This window comes from Ranitomeya imitator, chromosome 9, assembly GCF_032444005.1.
Source record: "Ranitomeya imitator isolate aRanImi1 chromosome 9, aRanImi1.pri, whole genome shotgun sequence".
NCBI lineage: Eukaryota > Metazoa > Chordata > Amphibia > Anura > Dendrobatidae > Ranitomeya > Ranitomeya imitator.
Window position 1 is genome coordinate 11,591,467 of NC_091290.1, and position 16,723 is coordinate 11,608,189.

At 45.2% G+C, this 16,723-nt stretch overlaps 1 protein-coding gene across 2 annotated transcripts in view; it reads left to right on the forward strand.

The window, feature by feature from the left end:
• Positions 1–16,723, forward strand: part of ANO1 (anoctamin 1) — a 97,758-nt gene that overhangs the window by 37,664 nt on the left and 43,371 nt on the right. For both annotated transcript variants that reach the window (XM_069740066.1, XM_069740067.1), the window contains exons 3-6: positions 6,208–6,306; positions 9,390–9,541; positions 10,598–10,652; positions 12,492–12,543. In XM_069740066.1, the coding sequence (XP_069596167.1) occupies positions 6,208–6,306; positions 9,390–9,541; positions 10,598–10,652; positions 12,492–12,543 (358 nt within the window). The remainder of the gene's footprint in view (positions 1–6,207; positions 6,307–9,389; positions 9,542–10,597; positions 10,653–12,491; positions 12,544–16,723) is intronic.

The following is a 16,723-nucleotide window of genomic DNA, read 5'->3' on the forward strand; positions in this document are numbered from 1 at the left end:
AAAATTTCTTTATTTTTTTATTGTCCCTACCTATGGGGGTGACAAAGGGGGGGGGGTCATTTATTATTTTTTTTATTTTGATCACTGAGATAGATTATATCTCAGTGATCAAAATGCACTTTGGAACGAATCTGCCGGCCGGCAGATTCGGCGGGCGCCCTGCGCATGCGCCTGCCATTTTGGAAGATGGCGGCGCCCAGGGAGAAGACGGACGGGACCCCGGCTGGATCGGTAAGTATGATGGGCTGGGGGGGGGGACCACGGGGGGTGGATCGGAGCACGGGGGGGGGAATCGGAGCGCGGGAGGGGTGGAACGGAGCACGGGGGGCGTGGAACGGAGCACGGGGGGGCTGGAATGGAGCACGGGGGGGGTGGAACGGAGCACCGGGGGGGGTGGATCGGAGTGCAGGGGGGGTGATTGGAGCACGGGGGGGTGATTGGAGCACGGGGGGAGCGGACAAGAGCACGGGGGGGAGCGGAGCACAGGACGGAGGGGAGCCGGAGCAGTGTACCGGCCAGATCGGGGGGCTGGGGGGGCGATCGGTGGGGTGGGGTGGGGGCACATTAGTATTTCCAGCCATGGCCGATGATATTTCAGCATCGGCCATGGCTGGATTGTAATATTTCACCCGTTATAATAGGTGAAATATTACAAATCGCTCTGATTGGCAGTTTCACTTTCAACAGCCAATCAGAGCGATCGTAGCCACGAGGGGGTGAAGCCACCCCCCCTGGGCTAAACTACCACTCCCCCTGTCCCTGCAGATCGGGTGAAATGGGAGTTAACCCTTTCACCCGGCCTGCAGGGACGCGATCTTTCCATGACGCCGCATAGGCGTCATGGGTCGGATTGGCACCGACTTTCATGACGCCTACGTGGCGTCATGGGTCGGGAAGGGGTTAAACAAAATATCTATAAAGGGTTTACCTGACCGCACGGGTATTAAAAATACCTTGTCCCACTGCAGGCAGGGGAGAGGCTCCTATCGCAGACCGTTGTCTTGTAGGACACAGAGGAAATGACGGCACTTTATAATGAAATGGTTCCCCCGGGTAGAGATCTGCAAATATTTAAATAGTCGGATTGGATTACGAGCGCAGATTTTGCAATATTCGACAGAACATAGCCAAACGCCATTGGAGTCGATGGGAGTACAGATTGTTAAACATAAAATCGGCACAAATATGGCAGAAAATGGCAAATTCGGATTCAGCGTTTTGTTTTCCAAACATATCCGCTCATCTTTACTCCTGGGATTCAGTATAGGGTTGTCCACTACTTGAACAACCCCTTTTTAAAAGCCCTCAAAAATTACTTGTAGAAATCCACATGCTGCTCATATGTGAGTGTTTTTTTTTTTTGTTTGTTTTTTTTTTTTTTTTTAAGCATGTTGGTTTTTTTTGGTTTTTTTTGTTTTTTTTTCTTCAGGTTTTTGGTGGGTGAAATACTGTGCAAACCTGCTTTATGGTATGAGCACACTGTATGTGTGTTTGTGTGTGTTTGTTAAAGTTTTGGAGCACAAAACATGTGAAATGCTCCAATTCCTGCTCAAAAACTTGGAGGTTCTGTTCAGTTTCTGCTTCAAAAACTCTGCAAAAAAAAAGTGCACACGCCCTTTTAAAAAAAAAAAAAAAAAAAAACTCCGCCAAAGGAGGGATGTTTGCAGTGGTTTCCAATAGAATACTTGTTTGTTGTGTTTGTATTTTTTACTGCTTAAAGGGAATCTGTCACCAGATTTTTGCTGCCTCATCTGTGAGCAGCATGATGTAGGCAAAGAGAAGCTGACTCCAATGATGTATCACTTTGTGTCAACTGCCGCACCTAGTAAACTATCAGAGCTTTGAGATTTAGCATGAAGCAGAGCTGAGAAAGCTAACCCCGCCCACACCAGGCTCTCTGTGTACAAAGTCTATAGACCACAAGCTGCCTATCAGAGGAGGAGGCGTTGCTGGACTAGTCCGGTAATGTTAATCTCTTGGTGATAAATCCTTCAATGTTAGTAAGCACTTTGACAAGTGACACATCCCTGAATTCTGTGTTTCAGCCTCTATTTCCTCCTGTCTAAACATTACATAGCAAATACCTGCAGATAAAGTCCCTTTAAAAAAAACAACAAAAAAAACAAACATAACTGTGCAGTTAACCGAGTGGTAACCGAGCTTTCATCGTAGTCCACTATGCACAATGTTAATGCTCATTTTGTTGTTTTCCTTATTCTTTCGTCTGAGACAATCTTGGCAATTCTGTGCGCCCGGCCGCTGTTACTAAAATACTCACCCGGCTCCCTCGCAGCGTCCTGTCCTCGCCGCACCTTCTCCTGTATGAGCGGTCACGTGGTGCTTCCCATTACAGTCATGGGAGGTGGAGCCGCATATTCATGACTGTAATCGGCGGCACGACGTGACCGCTCATACAGGAGAAGCTGGCGCTGAGAGGACGCTGTGAGGGAGCCGGGTGAGTATTTTATTAACAGCGTGCGGGCGCACAGGGGGTGGGAGGGGGTTGGGGACAGGGATCTTTATTTTAAACACGAAAAAAAAAAAAAGGATTTTTTATATGTTCTCTCAAGCGAACGCTGCTGGAAAGAAGATATGAATGGCGGCTTCAGCACCACGCTGGGGGGACAGCGCTTACTGTAGCGCTATCTCCTGCATGGCACACGGACTGCACACGGACAGCGTCCGTGTGCGGTACGTGTTTTACATGGACCCATTGACTTTAATGGGTCCGTGTAATCCGTGCGCTCCCACGAACACTGACATGTCTGTGTTTTGCACACGGACACACGGTCCGTGAAAATACGCTGACATGTGCAGAGACACATTGATTTCAATGTGTCTACGTGAGTCAGTGTCTCCAGTACGTGAGGAAACTGTCACCTCACGTACCGGAGCCACTGACGTGTGAAACCGGCCTAATGGGCCTGTCTCCGAAGACTAAAACTTGGCCACAAATAATACGTTAAACTTTCTGGCTCCAAATTCCAAAACTCTCTAAAAGGACCCAACTTTCATGAATCCTTTATAGTGCTGAACTCTTCATAGGGGTCTATTGGGGATTCCTCGGCTTCCTGCACGCTTTCTAATTACCGTACACCCTTTTGAAGGAAACCTCCTAAGAGGGATGTACTCGGCCGTAGCACGTTGTAGGGACAGTTGGCTTTGGGTATCTATGTAGAAAGGAAACCTTCTGACAGAATGCCATCAAGAGAAACCATCTCCTCTGATGGTCCTTGTAACCATCAGGCTTGCTTTTTAGTTGTTTTGTGTGTCTACATTTTCGGTTTATGTCCATATTCTCCAGACTTTCGCCCTTGGGTGATTAATTGCTTGGGGTTAGAGCAGAATTATTTCTGTATCTGGTACATTTCGTACCTTTTTGACTTTGCGTATACTGCTCTGTGGCCCAAGTGGATGGAGAACAATGGTGCTGAAGATCCACGTCTCTGTCCTGTAAAATGAAATCTAGCTGTGAGATTTACCCGGTGTAAGAGGTATAAAGCCCTGGGGTGACGTAGCGGACATGTTATTGGAGACGAGCCCAGCTTTTGTGCCAGTGTTTACAGAGTGGCCATTACTAGCCGTTCACTTTACAAAGGGACCTTTTGAGACATTCTCCCGTGATCAAATAAAAGGCAATTAAAGATGCGTTTCTGTCTAGGGGTCATGATGCGTGTCATCCCGCTAAGCCCGTGGCACGTTTTGTAGACATGGCCGAGCCTATAGCAGATCTCCGGATAAACATCCCTATATGATCAGGTGGACAGGAGCGCCAGCAAGAACAATGAGGGCTTTATTGGATCAGGATTATAAGAATTCATGTTAATCAGTTTACACAAGTAACATCATTTTTATCTGCAATGTGTTGCTTAAGTGGGTAGTTTACAACTTGCATAATAATGACCTTTTCTTAGGATATTTTAACGAACCACAAATCAGTGGGGGTCCGACACCAGTCATCCCCACCGATCAGGTGTTGGCAAGTCACACCGCTGCTGGAAGAGTAAAAAGCATGAAGCCATGGTGACCGAGCTCCATACACTGCGTAGAGTCTGTTGTCCAGAATCCGCTCCTATTGAAGTGATTGTGATCTGAGCTGCAGTACCTGAGATCAGCCACTATGTGGTGTATGGAGCTCTGGTGTTCTGGCTCCGTACTCTGCTCACATCCAGCTGATCGGTGGAGTTTCCGGCTGTCAGACCCGTACTGATCTGATATAGGTTATCCTGAGGATAGACCTCATTATCAAAGTCCTTGACGACTACACTTTTGTGCCCTGTCAAGAATGTTGACATTGCCAAAATCAAGGCCATACAGTGCACAAAATTCCTCCATGTGCCCCATTGCAGTGAATGGGCCCTTTGTACTGAAGATATGAAGTGGTGCTTTAAGCTGTTGAGGCTCCGATCTGTATTGTCATTTTTCTTTTGTGTGATTTCAATCTTTAAATTGCACAATACTTGTGTTTTTATAGGGCCGTATGATGCACGTACGCCGGCTGTAATAAAGCTTGTAGTATTTGCATATCCTGTCCCGGAGCTCCTGAAACTGCGACATAATACAGGAGGAGTCCGATCTACGAGAGCTTTATATTGGCAATCTGCTTAGTAAAAGGCTGTATAAAGACGGGCATTAAAGTGACACCTCGTATTTGATAAGTCGCCTTGATTATGTGATCAGCAAATGTAAAATCCGACATCTTTAAACTACATCTTCATTATCTTTTCTGTGTTTCACTTGCTGATCAGTAAGGGCATCTAACATTGGACCCGCAGCAATTCACAATGTGGCAAAACAAACAGGTATTCCAGCCGTAAGGCTATGTTCACACGTGAGGTTTTTACAGAATCTTTTTTTTTTTTTTTTCTGCATTAAAAACAGTGTATTTAAACACCGGTATTTGCAGATTACATGTGTGATTTGTGTACAATACATGTTTTATTCAGCAAAAAAACGCGCCGCAGTGCTCAAATTCAGTCTGGGGGGGACCTCTGAAAATCTTACAGATTTTGCTGTCACTGTAACGTAAAAAGCAGCCTCTTTTCTGCAGGATAAAACAACAACAAAGCAATAAATGCCACTTGTGGACATAGTTTGCATATTTCCTATGCATTCCACAAGTAAAAAATGTGGCATGTTCCTGTACCAGCGACGTGAAAGATATTTCCGATAACTCGTGCACACGCTGCTTATTTTCATTCCTTGCAGAGTTGAACCATCAAAGCATTTTGTCATATCTGCAGCATGTCAATTCTTTCAAAGTTTTTTCGCTTTTACATTTACTGTAAATAAGGAAAAAAACATATCAAATGCGGGTATTTTAAGCAGCATTTTTCCTTCCAGCCTTCCGGATTTTGGTGCAACATGTGCACATACCCTTTTGTGCCATCTCGGCAAACTCTCTCGGACATGGCGCTTGCTTGGCCTTGCTCTCCTGTGTTCTGAGGATGGCTGACACGTTGGCCGCAGGCTGTCTTAACTCATGAAGAACAATGGGATCGGCAGTCCTAAATCTGACATGTCTGCTGGACATCACCCCCAATCATCATTTGACCAGCGCCCCCATATATGTCAGACAGTTGGCTGAAGCCATTGATATCGGTGGGTGCAGGGGACATAAGTCTGTGTATGGCCAGCTTAAGACATCGGAGGTTATGGGACACTTTTTAATCATAGGTTCACAGAAACCCCAACTTGGTGTTCAGTAGAGAGCTCCGTGTTAATGTGAACGAAGCCTTGGTCACGGATACAGAGTTGTTGCCTATGGAGGTTCCACAATGGTGTACAAACAAACGTTGGATACATTGTATCGAATATTTTCAAAATAAAGCTTCATGCACTGATTCTTGGGCAATGTTCACACATTCCGATTCTTAGACAATTTGAAATTAATGTAAAAATCAAATAATACATGCAAATGGAAGTAGAAGAACCCTATCGATTTTAATATGGGGTCTCTCTGGGTTGTGATATTTCAATATTTTCTTCCTTTCTAAGAACGGACACATAGCGGAGCCCAGAGAGACCCCATAATAATCGATGGGTGGGCTCCTCTGCTTCCATTTACATCGGTTATGCAATGGATCTGTATCTGATATTAAATCCATTGGTTCCTAGAGATGGAACAGACTAATGTGATATTTAACAGCCAGTGTGAACATAATTCTGCAGTGGATTTGTAATATATTTTTTTTCTCCTTGTTATAGACTAAAATGCACGGCGTGGGATTTGTGAAGATTCACGCTCCCTGGAATGTTCTCTGCAGAGAAGCTGAGTTTATGAAACTTAAGATGCCAACCAAGAAGGTACGAGCTCACATTGGGGACTGTTACTCATAACTAACCCCGGACACATTTATATATATATAGTGACTGTCGCATATATGGGCCGCTGATTCATGGAAGTCTATGATGAAGAAAGGCTCCAGTCCATAACAGTGAGCTCCCGTTGAGAGGGTTAAGTGTTCCCATCACCCACGTGTGCTGGATGAATCCACTTAATAGTAGATTTCTGAACTTGCGGCTCATACGTGTCCTCAGGGCTGATGCGATCGCTGTGACGTTGGGATCTTGCATTGATGGCTTTCCCATACCATCCTGACGTCAGCAGCAGTTCTGCGTCTACGTACCAGTCCCCCTCCCTGCGTGTGATGTGACCCAATGTATACGTCTGGTTTTTCCCTGCTCTGATATATGTTGATGGGTCCAGCAATGATCTATGAGCTGCACACATCTCTGGCCTGTTCTGAGGACTTGCTACAATGTTTCAGTACTTGGCTTACAGAGGATTGTCTACACTGGATACAACTGTAGTAAACGGCCAGATGCAGCTTTTCCCTTAATGACTTCATTTAATTGGCAACAAATGGACATCTTGAAAATGGTGAATTGAATCTTGAACTATTTTAGAAAAGTTACTTTACAGGGGTTGTCGCAAGATGTTCTGAACAGTCAGGAGCACACCGCTCCTTTGACTTGCGGCTTCTTGCCGGCCGGGATCACCTGAATGACTGACCGCTCCGGCCGGCAGCATGGTTGACCCGCTGTCCTGGTCTGTGCTCACTTCTGCAGCATCGGATGAGGCAGGAGCGCGAAGGCTGGCAGGATCCAGCGCTTGCTAACTTTTTAGCAAAGAGCTTGTAAGCGCTTCGGCCTTTGCCTAGGAAACCAGCCGCTGCTTATGGACTGCAGCACTTTGCCAGTGAACTTTAAAGTAAGAATCTGTCTGTCAAAACCAAGATGATTTTTAACAAGAATTAAAAAAATTTAATTGTTTTCACAAGCACTTTGCACTTTGCAACTTTACCCCTTTTTAAGAAGATTTACACCCCCCACCCCCTTTTAACTTAAAATGACATGATTATTAAAGAAAATTTCAAAGATTAAAAAAAGTTTATTTATCTCAAACATAGAAGAATTTGTTGGACCACAGCAGAGGAACACCTACAAATAAGAAGCATGGGGAGGGGGGTGACTATATTTTTGGTGGCTGCTTAAAGACATTATCTTGGGCTATTTAATTGTTTTGACTATGGGCCTAAGAACTAAAAGGCAGGTAGTTGCTACCTACCTGCCTGTGCCCAGCACTGATCTCTGCCAGCACAGAGAGCGGTAACAGACCGCTCCTGCCAGCAATTCAGCGGCTTCTGCTGACGTCGTGTTGACAAAGCAGCGGCTGCTCTGCCGACGTCCTGCCACGTCAACAGAGTAGAGCAGAAGAAGAGCTGCTCTGATAACGTGGAGCAGCTGAGTCTCCAGCAGGTGCGGTCGGTGACGGCTCGGATTCAGCACTGGGTAGAGCAGCCAAGCAGTTAGTTTAGGCCCAAAATAAATCGATAAATAAATAAAATAGTCCTGGACTAACTCTTTTAAAGGAGCATATGTGGAGACTGATGGCTGAATTCTTTATTAAACCCCATTAGTTAGATACCTACTTGCATAGAGGATAGTGGAAAGTGGTGCACTCTACCAGGCATCTCCTCTGCCAGGTTATACTGGAAGATTGGGGTGAATACTCCCTGATAGATCCGTCCCCGCCAGATGTGTGAAATTAAATATAAATAAAAAAAATAAAAAAATAAAATAAATGTACGTACGTACGTACAATATAATTTCCCCCCCCCCCAATAGATGTGGATTGCGGATGGTTTCCCATACAACATCCTGATCTAAATTCGCTCCTTCATATGATATTTCGGATTCATGCCGCTAAGAACGTTCAGGATCAAGGTTGAAACCTTTTGGCTCCAGTTCTTGAAGGTCTCCATTATATGGGATTTTAGTGCTACTCTGCTGCACTGAAGTGTAATTATAAATTGGAGATTTAGTGATTAAATGTGAAGGGCAATTACCGCACTCCACTCACATTTGCTAATAGAAACCTATAAAGAGGTTTGTTTAGTCTTTGCCAGATCGCTACTTAACAAAGCATGAGAAGGTCTTACTGCTGCCGTGCCCAAGCTGAGAACACGTCCCTCACTGCATTGTGGGGACATAGATGGAGGATCAGGTGGGATTTTGTAACCTCCAGGAAATGTTTGCTGCGGTGGTCGCTGATACTCCATTCAACACGGGACTTTGGGATCCCTCTTTCGTGATCCATGGGGTACGAGGTCGGATCCCTATAAATAGTGATTATTTTTTTGGAGAACCTCTTTTTGATGTCTTGGATAGATTACTACTCTTACATGTTGAAGGCATGAACACTAGGTTAGGTGCATTGTGTCACCAGGCTTCCAGGATCGCTGCATGCATATCCAAAAAGTAATTTCACTATATTTATGCCTTTTATAGTCAAGCTAATATGCACTATAAACCTCTGTAAACTGCAATACCAGGCGCAGACTATTGACAAGAGTGGCGCTGTTTGGGGGCATCCCTACATCAGGCAACCAATTGCAATCCAGGGATTTGCTGCATGTGAATGGCGGCCATAGCTTTATGGGAAAGAAGGAGACTGACGCTCCTCAAGGAGACCACAGTATTGAGTCTGTCAAAGCTCCATGCAAATTGGCTCCCTCTTGGAAGAAAAGAAGGCAGCCGTGCAAATGAGTTAGAAAGTAAAACGCTAATGGCATCAATCCTTGACTTGATCAAACGATGTATATGATCACCTGAGCCGTGTTAGATGAGCTCCTGACAGCGCCATCTGTCTTCTGGGGGAAGCATTGTCACATTTTGTATGGTTGCTTGGTTTGGTTGGAGGTCCACCAGACCAGATAAAAATTAAAAAAAAATGTAGACTGAAAATCCTTAATTGTTGGGAACAACAAAACTTTCCATCCACCCATAGCATTGAAATGTTGACTAACACAGACGTTTGCCCAAGTCGGTGCATTTTATTATTTGCTGCCGTTTTTACTGATTGTGCATTGCATTATTCATTCCAGATCTATCACATAAATCAGAGACAAGGCCTGATGAACAAGCTCAGCTCCGTCTTTCAGAAAATAACTGAACCGATTCAGCCCAAGGTTGCTAGTCACCGACCGCAGACAGTCAAGCATCTCTCCTACCCCTTCTCCAGGGAAAAACAGCATCTGTACGTATATACACTGTGCCCGCCGTCACGTCCTACCGCCTTGTTTCCAATGGCTTACTAATGCATAATAAACCCGTGATGGGGGGAGAAAACGCGCAATATCTATGCTAGACCTTCTAGAGGACCCGGCATGTTCAGTCATTGCTGTAGAGCACCATGTAATGCGGCTTTCACCTTGTAATGGGGGGAAATGTGGATTTGACGCTGGTAACATAGGATTATGGAATCAGATGATTGAAAAAAAAAAAAAAAAAAGTTCCAAAACTGACAACAAGTCCGGGGTTCAGTTCTGACCAAGGGCAAAATCTGCCTGGTGTTTGCCTATTCACCCCATATTGGTGGCATGCTCCAGATTTTTTACGCTCCAAGCCATTCTAATGGGATAAGTGACTTTAAAATTGGCCCGAATGTGTGCAGACCACAACATAAATGCATATTCCATAGCTGCCTACAGTTAAACTGCTATATTTGATCCCTGCCCAAGAGATGCCGGGAACTTCTCCCGAAATGGCCACATTAAGGCTGGCTTTTCCTAAGCCCTGGTACCCTTGACTGTCCAGACAAAATTGGGAGTGTTGGAAAATGGGATATTCATATGCGTAGTGTGCACTGAAAATGTAGCACGGATGCAAAAACTAAAGGTCTTGAAGGAGTGGGAGTAAAAGAAAAATAATTCATTTTTGCATGCAAATGTTCCTGTAGTTACCATAATATCCCTACATTACTCTGCTTAATCTTTGTATTGATTAAATGTAATAAAATGAAATTGTTTGGGCACCTAGGGTTGATCTTACCCTAAGGGGTTGGCCAGTTTTATATTTTTATCCCCAAAAATTGTGCCAAACCTGTTCAGATATTGTCTAGTATTACAGCTTAACCTCCAGTCTTTTCAATATTTCTGACCTGCAATACCAAAGGCGACACAGGTGTGGCGCTATTTCTGTTAAGAAAGCAGATTTGTAGTGTCTGTGTGGGGTGTTTTTTTTTTTTTTAATTCTTCACACCCCCTTTTAATTGTAATCCACCATTAACTAAACTCCTTGGTTATTCCTCTAGGTTCGATATGTCGGATAAAGACTCGTTCTTCGACAGCAAAACAAGAAGTTCAATTGTAAGTGTTAAACACCCCATTGTACCTCGATGATCGAGTGTTAATTGCTCTCCAATTAGATTTTTGCACCTTCCATCCTCTATTAGCATCTATATATGGAGAGAGCTACCTGGGCTTATAAACAGAATAGTTACCAGATTACAGGTTCATTAGGAAGGACAATAGTAATGTATGTGAATGAGGCTGAGCTGCAATACCACATACCACCTGTGGTCAGAGAAGGCGCTGTAATTTTTAAAATTTTAGCTAATGGATGTGATTTCATCAGGATCTTGATAACTGGAGAGACCCCTAAAAAAAAAAAATGACTAGCACCCAGGGCTTGGTGCATGCTTTGTCTCAATTATTAATTTAGATCCAGAGAGATTGGAAATGGTAGAGATAACTTCTGGAAGTATTTAAGGAGGACCTGTCATCAGTTAGTGTCAAATTTTTGCTCTTATTTTATTCCCACTGCTCCCTCAAGTATTCATTTTTTTTTTTTTTTTTTTTTTTAATTTGTTCCACTGCCCCAGAGATGTGAACCTTTTTAAATAAAGTTCTAATTTTATGGTCTTTAACAAAGGGGGCGTGGCTCACAGCGTAATTATGCAGAGCACCTTAATGACACGCCCCAGAGGATCTGTGAGCCGGGAGCCTTTTTAGAAAAAAGATAAAAATTTGCACTAAATAAAAAGCCACTATTTCTGAAGCCATATGGCGGATTTAAAAAAAAAATTAAATAAAATTAATAAAAACCACTTAATATTCAGAGGAGCAGTGAGAATAAAATAAGAGCAGACTGGGCACTTTTGTCCTGGTGACAGGTCTTCCATAGGGGTCCCTACAGATCATGATCACCACACGATGCAGTCTTCTGGTCGTTCCTCAGCACGGTCCATTATCCCATCATGTAATGTCTCGTGTCCCCTGTGGATGAGAGGTGGCTATACGGAAGAAGTCCTATGTAGATGTATCGCCTCAGGCCCTCAGCACTCCCGGACATCACTTCTATGTTGGGATGATGGATGATTATTCTGCATGTTATACGAATTTGATTTTATTTTGATTATTATATTAGTTATTATTCTATCATTTTTGTATTTTCAAGCCTTAAAGGGGTTGTGCAGCACATACAGCTGCCCTAGCTGACATCCGCCATGGAGTGATGCCTGCTACACATGTAGCGGTGCAGTTTCCAAGGCAAAAGTCCAACACTCGGCGAGTATCGCCAATACTTACTGGGTGTCAGATGGCGGACTCCTCAGCTGCACCACCCATCACATGGTGGCGTCTTCTACCTAATGTCAGCATATGCCCCCACAACCCCTTTAGAAGTCTGCAGATTGTGCGCTTAGTGTTTGATCAATGGCACCAGGGACGGATTATTCTCAGCTTTGATACCTTTTCAGTAGACTATTAACCAGGGGTAAAACCAAAGAAATGAGCGGGGAGCATTACATGCGACGTATAGGAGCACGTTCACACTGCGGCCATTTAACAGACAAAAGATAGAAGCAAATTGAGCAGCTGCCCTGCTGTAAGTAAATGGTAACAGATATATAAATAACATGGGGTACTTGGCAAACACTGATTTTGATAAAAAAAAACATAAAAGCCATCTCACCGTAACAAGGTGTACCCAATCGGGAGGGTACAATCATCTACCACTAAAACCTCAATGTAGATGGGGCAGAGCAGGACCGTGGTCAGACACCCGGCCGTGGGGGGACCTGTATGACATGCGTCATCTGGGCGCTGCATAAAGAGGACCACCAGTACTAGGAATGGCAAGTAATGGTGGTGGGAGCAGACTTCACCTTGCGTTTCCCATATTTAATGTTGTTCTTGTTCTTACAGGTGTATGAAATCTTGAAAAGGACAACCTGTACTAAAGCCAAGTATAGCATGGGTGAGCGCCACGTTTAATTAAACACTTGTTTAATGAAGAACAGCCTGTCGGTTTTAATGAAAGCCAAACGTGTATAATTCCTACCTGACATAAAGTGACGTCTATAAAGAAATGCAAACATGGCGACCTTTAGCGCAGATGTGAGAAATCCCATAATAGTGGGTTTATGGCAATCGTCAGCTGTTTGCAGTGTGGGGGGATTATAGTTACTAAATGTAGGGTCAGGTTCCACCCAATGTGATTGCCAAACTTATTATGACATTTGTTACCCTTTATGGAGGAAATAAATACCGGCAATGAGCTGGTGGAGTTCTCCTACGATGCATTATTTAGGCCCTCATCCTTCCTGACAAGTCCTATCCACTTTGGTTTAGAAAAGTTTTGACACCGGTAAAAATTCTTGACGCCAAAATTGTGGCGCATGGACTTTTCTAAATGTCACCCTGAGACTAGACCGTCTGATAATGCAACAAATGTATTGCAGAGACTCATTCTGGAGGACACACTTTGGGTTGAAGCTCCCACTTTTTTTCACACCTGTAATTTGATGCAAATTGACATATTGTAAAGGCCCCTTCACATTTAGCGACGCTGCAGCGATACCGACAACGATCCGGATCGCTGCAGCGTCACACAGACAGCTCTCCAGCGACCAACGATGCCGGTAACCAGGGTAAACATCGGGTAACTAAGCGCAGGGCTGCGCTTAGTAACCCGATGTTTACCCTGGTTACCATGCTAAAAGTAAAAAAAAAAAAACACTAGATACTTACCTACAGCCGTCTGTCCTCCAGCGCTAAGTCACATCTAGCCCCACCAACTAGTCCAACGAGCAGCAAAAAGGGCCTTAAATACCTGCTGAGAATTTATCAATTTTTTTGTCCCAGTTTTCTTGTGTCAGAAATATGCAGGTTTTCTTTTTTTCTCGCCGTTTGACACCGCCGCTCTTTAAATGTGTTTTGGTTAAGTGCGCTCCTCTGTGCCAAAGTTTTTAGTGCGTTTTTCGCCAAGTTCTCGGCACAAACACCTTGGGCCACAGCGAGTATAACAAGTGTGTAAAGAAGCCCAACAGCCCATAGGCCCAATATTAAGGCTATGTGCACACGTTCAGGAATTCATGCAGAAAATTCCTGAGAATTCCGGAAATTTTCTGCATGAAATCCGCAAGAAAACCGCATGCGGTTTTGACGCGTTTTTTCCGCGTTTTTTTCCGGACACTTCCCAATGCATTTTGGAGTGGGAAAGCCGCAGAAAAACCGCAAAAAGATAGAGCATGTCCAGATTTTGTGCGGTATGCGTTTTTTTTGCGGAAAAAAACGCATCATGTGCACAAAACATCCGGAATTAATTCTAAATGATGGGATGCTTATTGCATGCGGTCTTTTTGCGGTTTTATAGCGTTTTTATCGGGAAAAACCGCGAAAAAACCGCAACGTGTGAACACAGCCTAATAGTTTAATCCTTGGCCTTCAGCACTTCCAGACTCATTGCTTCTACACCCGAGGTCCCATAAGGCCATGTTCCCACAATGCGGTTATACTGTGTATTTTTTAATGAATGCACGTAACCTAAATATTGTAGAAAATCTGCAACATTAAAAACTCCCCAAAAGCTCATTTCTTATAATCTGTAATTGGAGCCGCAGTCTACTGCAGACGATCCTCTCTGCCATGCTGGGTCACTATAGTAGGCCGCCTTGCTGCAGCATTTCTGATGGCCTATGTTAAGGAATTGCCGTTTTAGCGATTTCCAAGTCTTTTAAGTCATCACGACAAAGGCTTCTGCCGGTTTTTGGTTATGTTCAGCTTGTACACCTTCTGACGTGCCCGTTCATCAGGCGCGGGCTGGGCCGGGTGGCAGAAATGCATATGCCCCCTGGGCTGGTGTCTAAGCAGCTGCACAGGGCCGCTGGAGGACTGGCAGTGACTAATACATAGCGCACCTGTAGTGCGCGATGGTGTCATCCCGCCAGCAGCCCTGACATGCAGGCTGCAGGGGTATGTGATGAGCAGGCTCCTATGCGCCACTGCCACTCTGAGGGAGAGAGCCAGCAGCCAAGATGAAAGGTCGGCATACCGGCATACCCGCCTGTGTGTGCACGGAGCTCCGGCTTCTCCTGCTCTTATCTGCTATCCCGGCAGAGAAGGAGAGACGGGGGAGGTGCCGGACAGTGCAGAGCTGTGAGCAGGAGAAACTGAAGAGCTGCACATGGACATCAGCCGCCCCTGCACCACAGAGGAGAGTGTGTGATGTGTGTATGAGGAGAGTGTGTGTGTGTGTGAGGAGAGTGTGTGTGTGTGTGAGCTGCGTGCGTGTGTGTGTAAGCTGCGTGCGTGTGTGAGCTGCGTGCGTGTGTGTGTGAGCTGCGTGCGTGTGTGTGAGCTGCGTGCGTGTGTGTGAGCTGTGTGTGTGAGCTGCGTGCGTGTGTGAGCTGCGTGCGTGTGTGTGAGCTGCGTGCGTGTGTGTAAGCTGCGTGCATGTGTGTAAGCTGCGTGCGTGTGAGCTGCATGTGCCTGTCATACAGTGGGGCCGTGCGTGTGCGTGTCATTGTACAGTGGGGCCGTGCGTGTGCGTGTCATTATATAATGTGGTTGTGCGTGTCATTATACAGTGGGGCTGTGCGTGTGTGCGTGTCATTATGCAGTGGGGCTGTGTGTGTGCGTGTCATTATACAGTGGGGTTGTGCGTGTGTGTGTAATTATACAGTGTGGCTGTGCGTGCGTGTGTCATTATACAGTGGGGCTGTGCGTGTGTGTGTCATTATACAGTGGGGCTGTGTGTGCCTGTCATTATACAGTGGGGCTGTGTGTGTCATTATACAGTGGGGCTGTGTGTGTCATTATACAGTGGGGCTGTGTGTGTGTCATTATACAGTGGGGCTGTGTGTGCCTGTCATTATACAGTGGGGCTGTGTGTGTGTCATTATACAGTGGGGCTGTGTGTGTCATTATACAGTGGGGCTGTGTGTGTGTCATTATACAGTGGGGCTGTGCGTGTGTGTCATTATACAGTGGGGCTGTGTGTGTCATTATACAGTGGGGCTGTGTGTGTGTCATTATACAGTGGGGCTGTGTGTGTGTGTGTCATTATACAGTGGGGCTGTGTGTCATTATACAGTGTAGCTGTGTGTGTGTGTCATTATACAGTGGGGCTGTGTGTCATTATACAGTGTAGCTGTGTGTGTGTGTCATTATACAGTGTAGCTGTGTGTGTGTGTCATTATACAGTGTAGCTGTGTGTGCGTGTGTCATTATACAGTGGGGCTGTGTGTGTGTGTCATTATACAGTGGGGCTGTGTGTCATTATACAGTGTAGCTGTGTGTGTGTGTCATTATACAGTGGGGCTGTGTGTCATTATACAGTGTAGCTGTGTGTGTGTGTCATTATACAGTGGGGCTGTGTGTGTGTGTGTCATTATACAGTGGGGCTGTGCGTGTGTGTCATTATACAGTGGGGCTGTGTGTGTGTGTGTCATTATACAGTGGGGCTGTGCGTGTGTGTCATTATACAGTGGGGCTGTGTGTCATTATACAGTGTAGCTGTGTGTGTGTGTCATTATACAGTGGGGCTGTGTGTGTGTGTGTGTCATTATACAGTGGGGCTGTGCGTGTGTGTCATTATACAGTGGGGCTGTGTGTCATTATACAGTGTAGCTGTGTGTGTGTGTCATTATACAGTGGGGCTGTGCGTGTGTGTCATTATACAGTGGGGCTGTGTGTGTGTGTGTCATTACACAGTGGGGCTGTGTGTCATTATACAGTGTAGCTGTGTGTGTGTGTCATTATACAGTGGGGCTGTGTGTCATTATACAGTGTAGCTGTGTGTGTGTGTCATTATACAGTGGGGCTGTGTGTCATTATACAGTGTAGCTGTGTGTGTGTGTCATTATACAGTGGGGCTGTGTGTCATTATACAGTGGGGCTGTGTGTCATTATACAGTGTAGCTGTGTGTGTGTGTCATTATACAGTGGGGCTGTGTGTCATTATACAGTGTAGCTGTGTGTGTGTGTCATTATACAGTGGGGCTGTGTGTCATTATACAGTGGGGCTGTGTGTGTGTGTCATTATACAGTGGGGCTGTGTGTCATTATACAGTGGGGCTGTGTGTCATTATACAGTGTAGCTGTGTGTGTGTGTCATTATACAGTGGGGCTGTGTGTCATTATACAGTGTAGCTGTG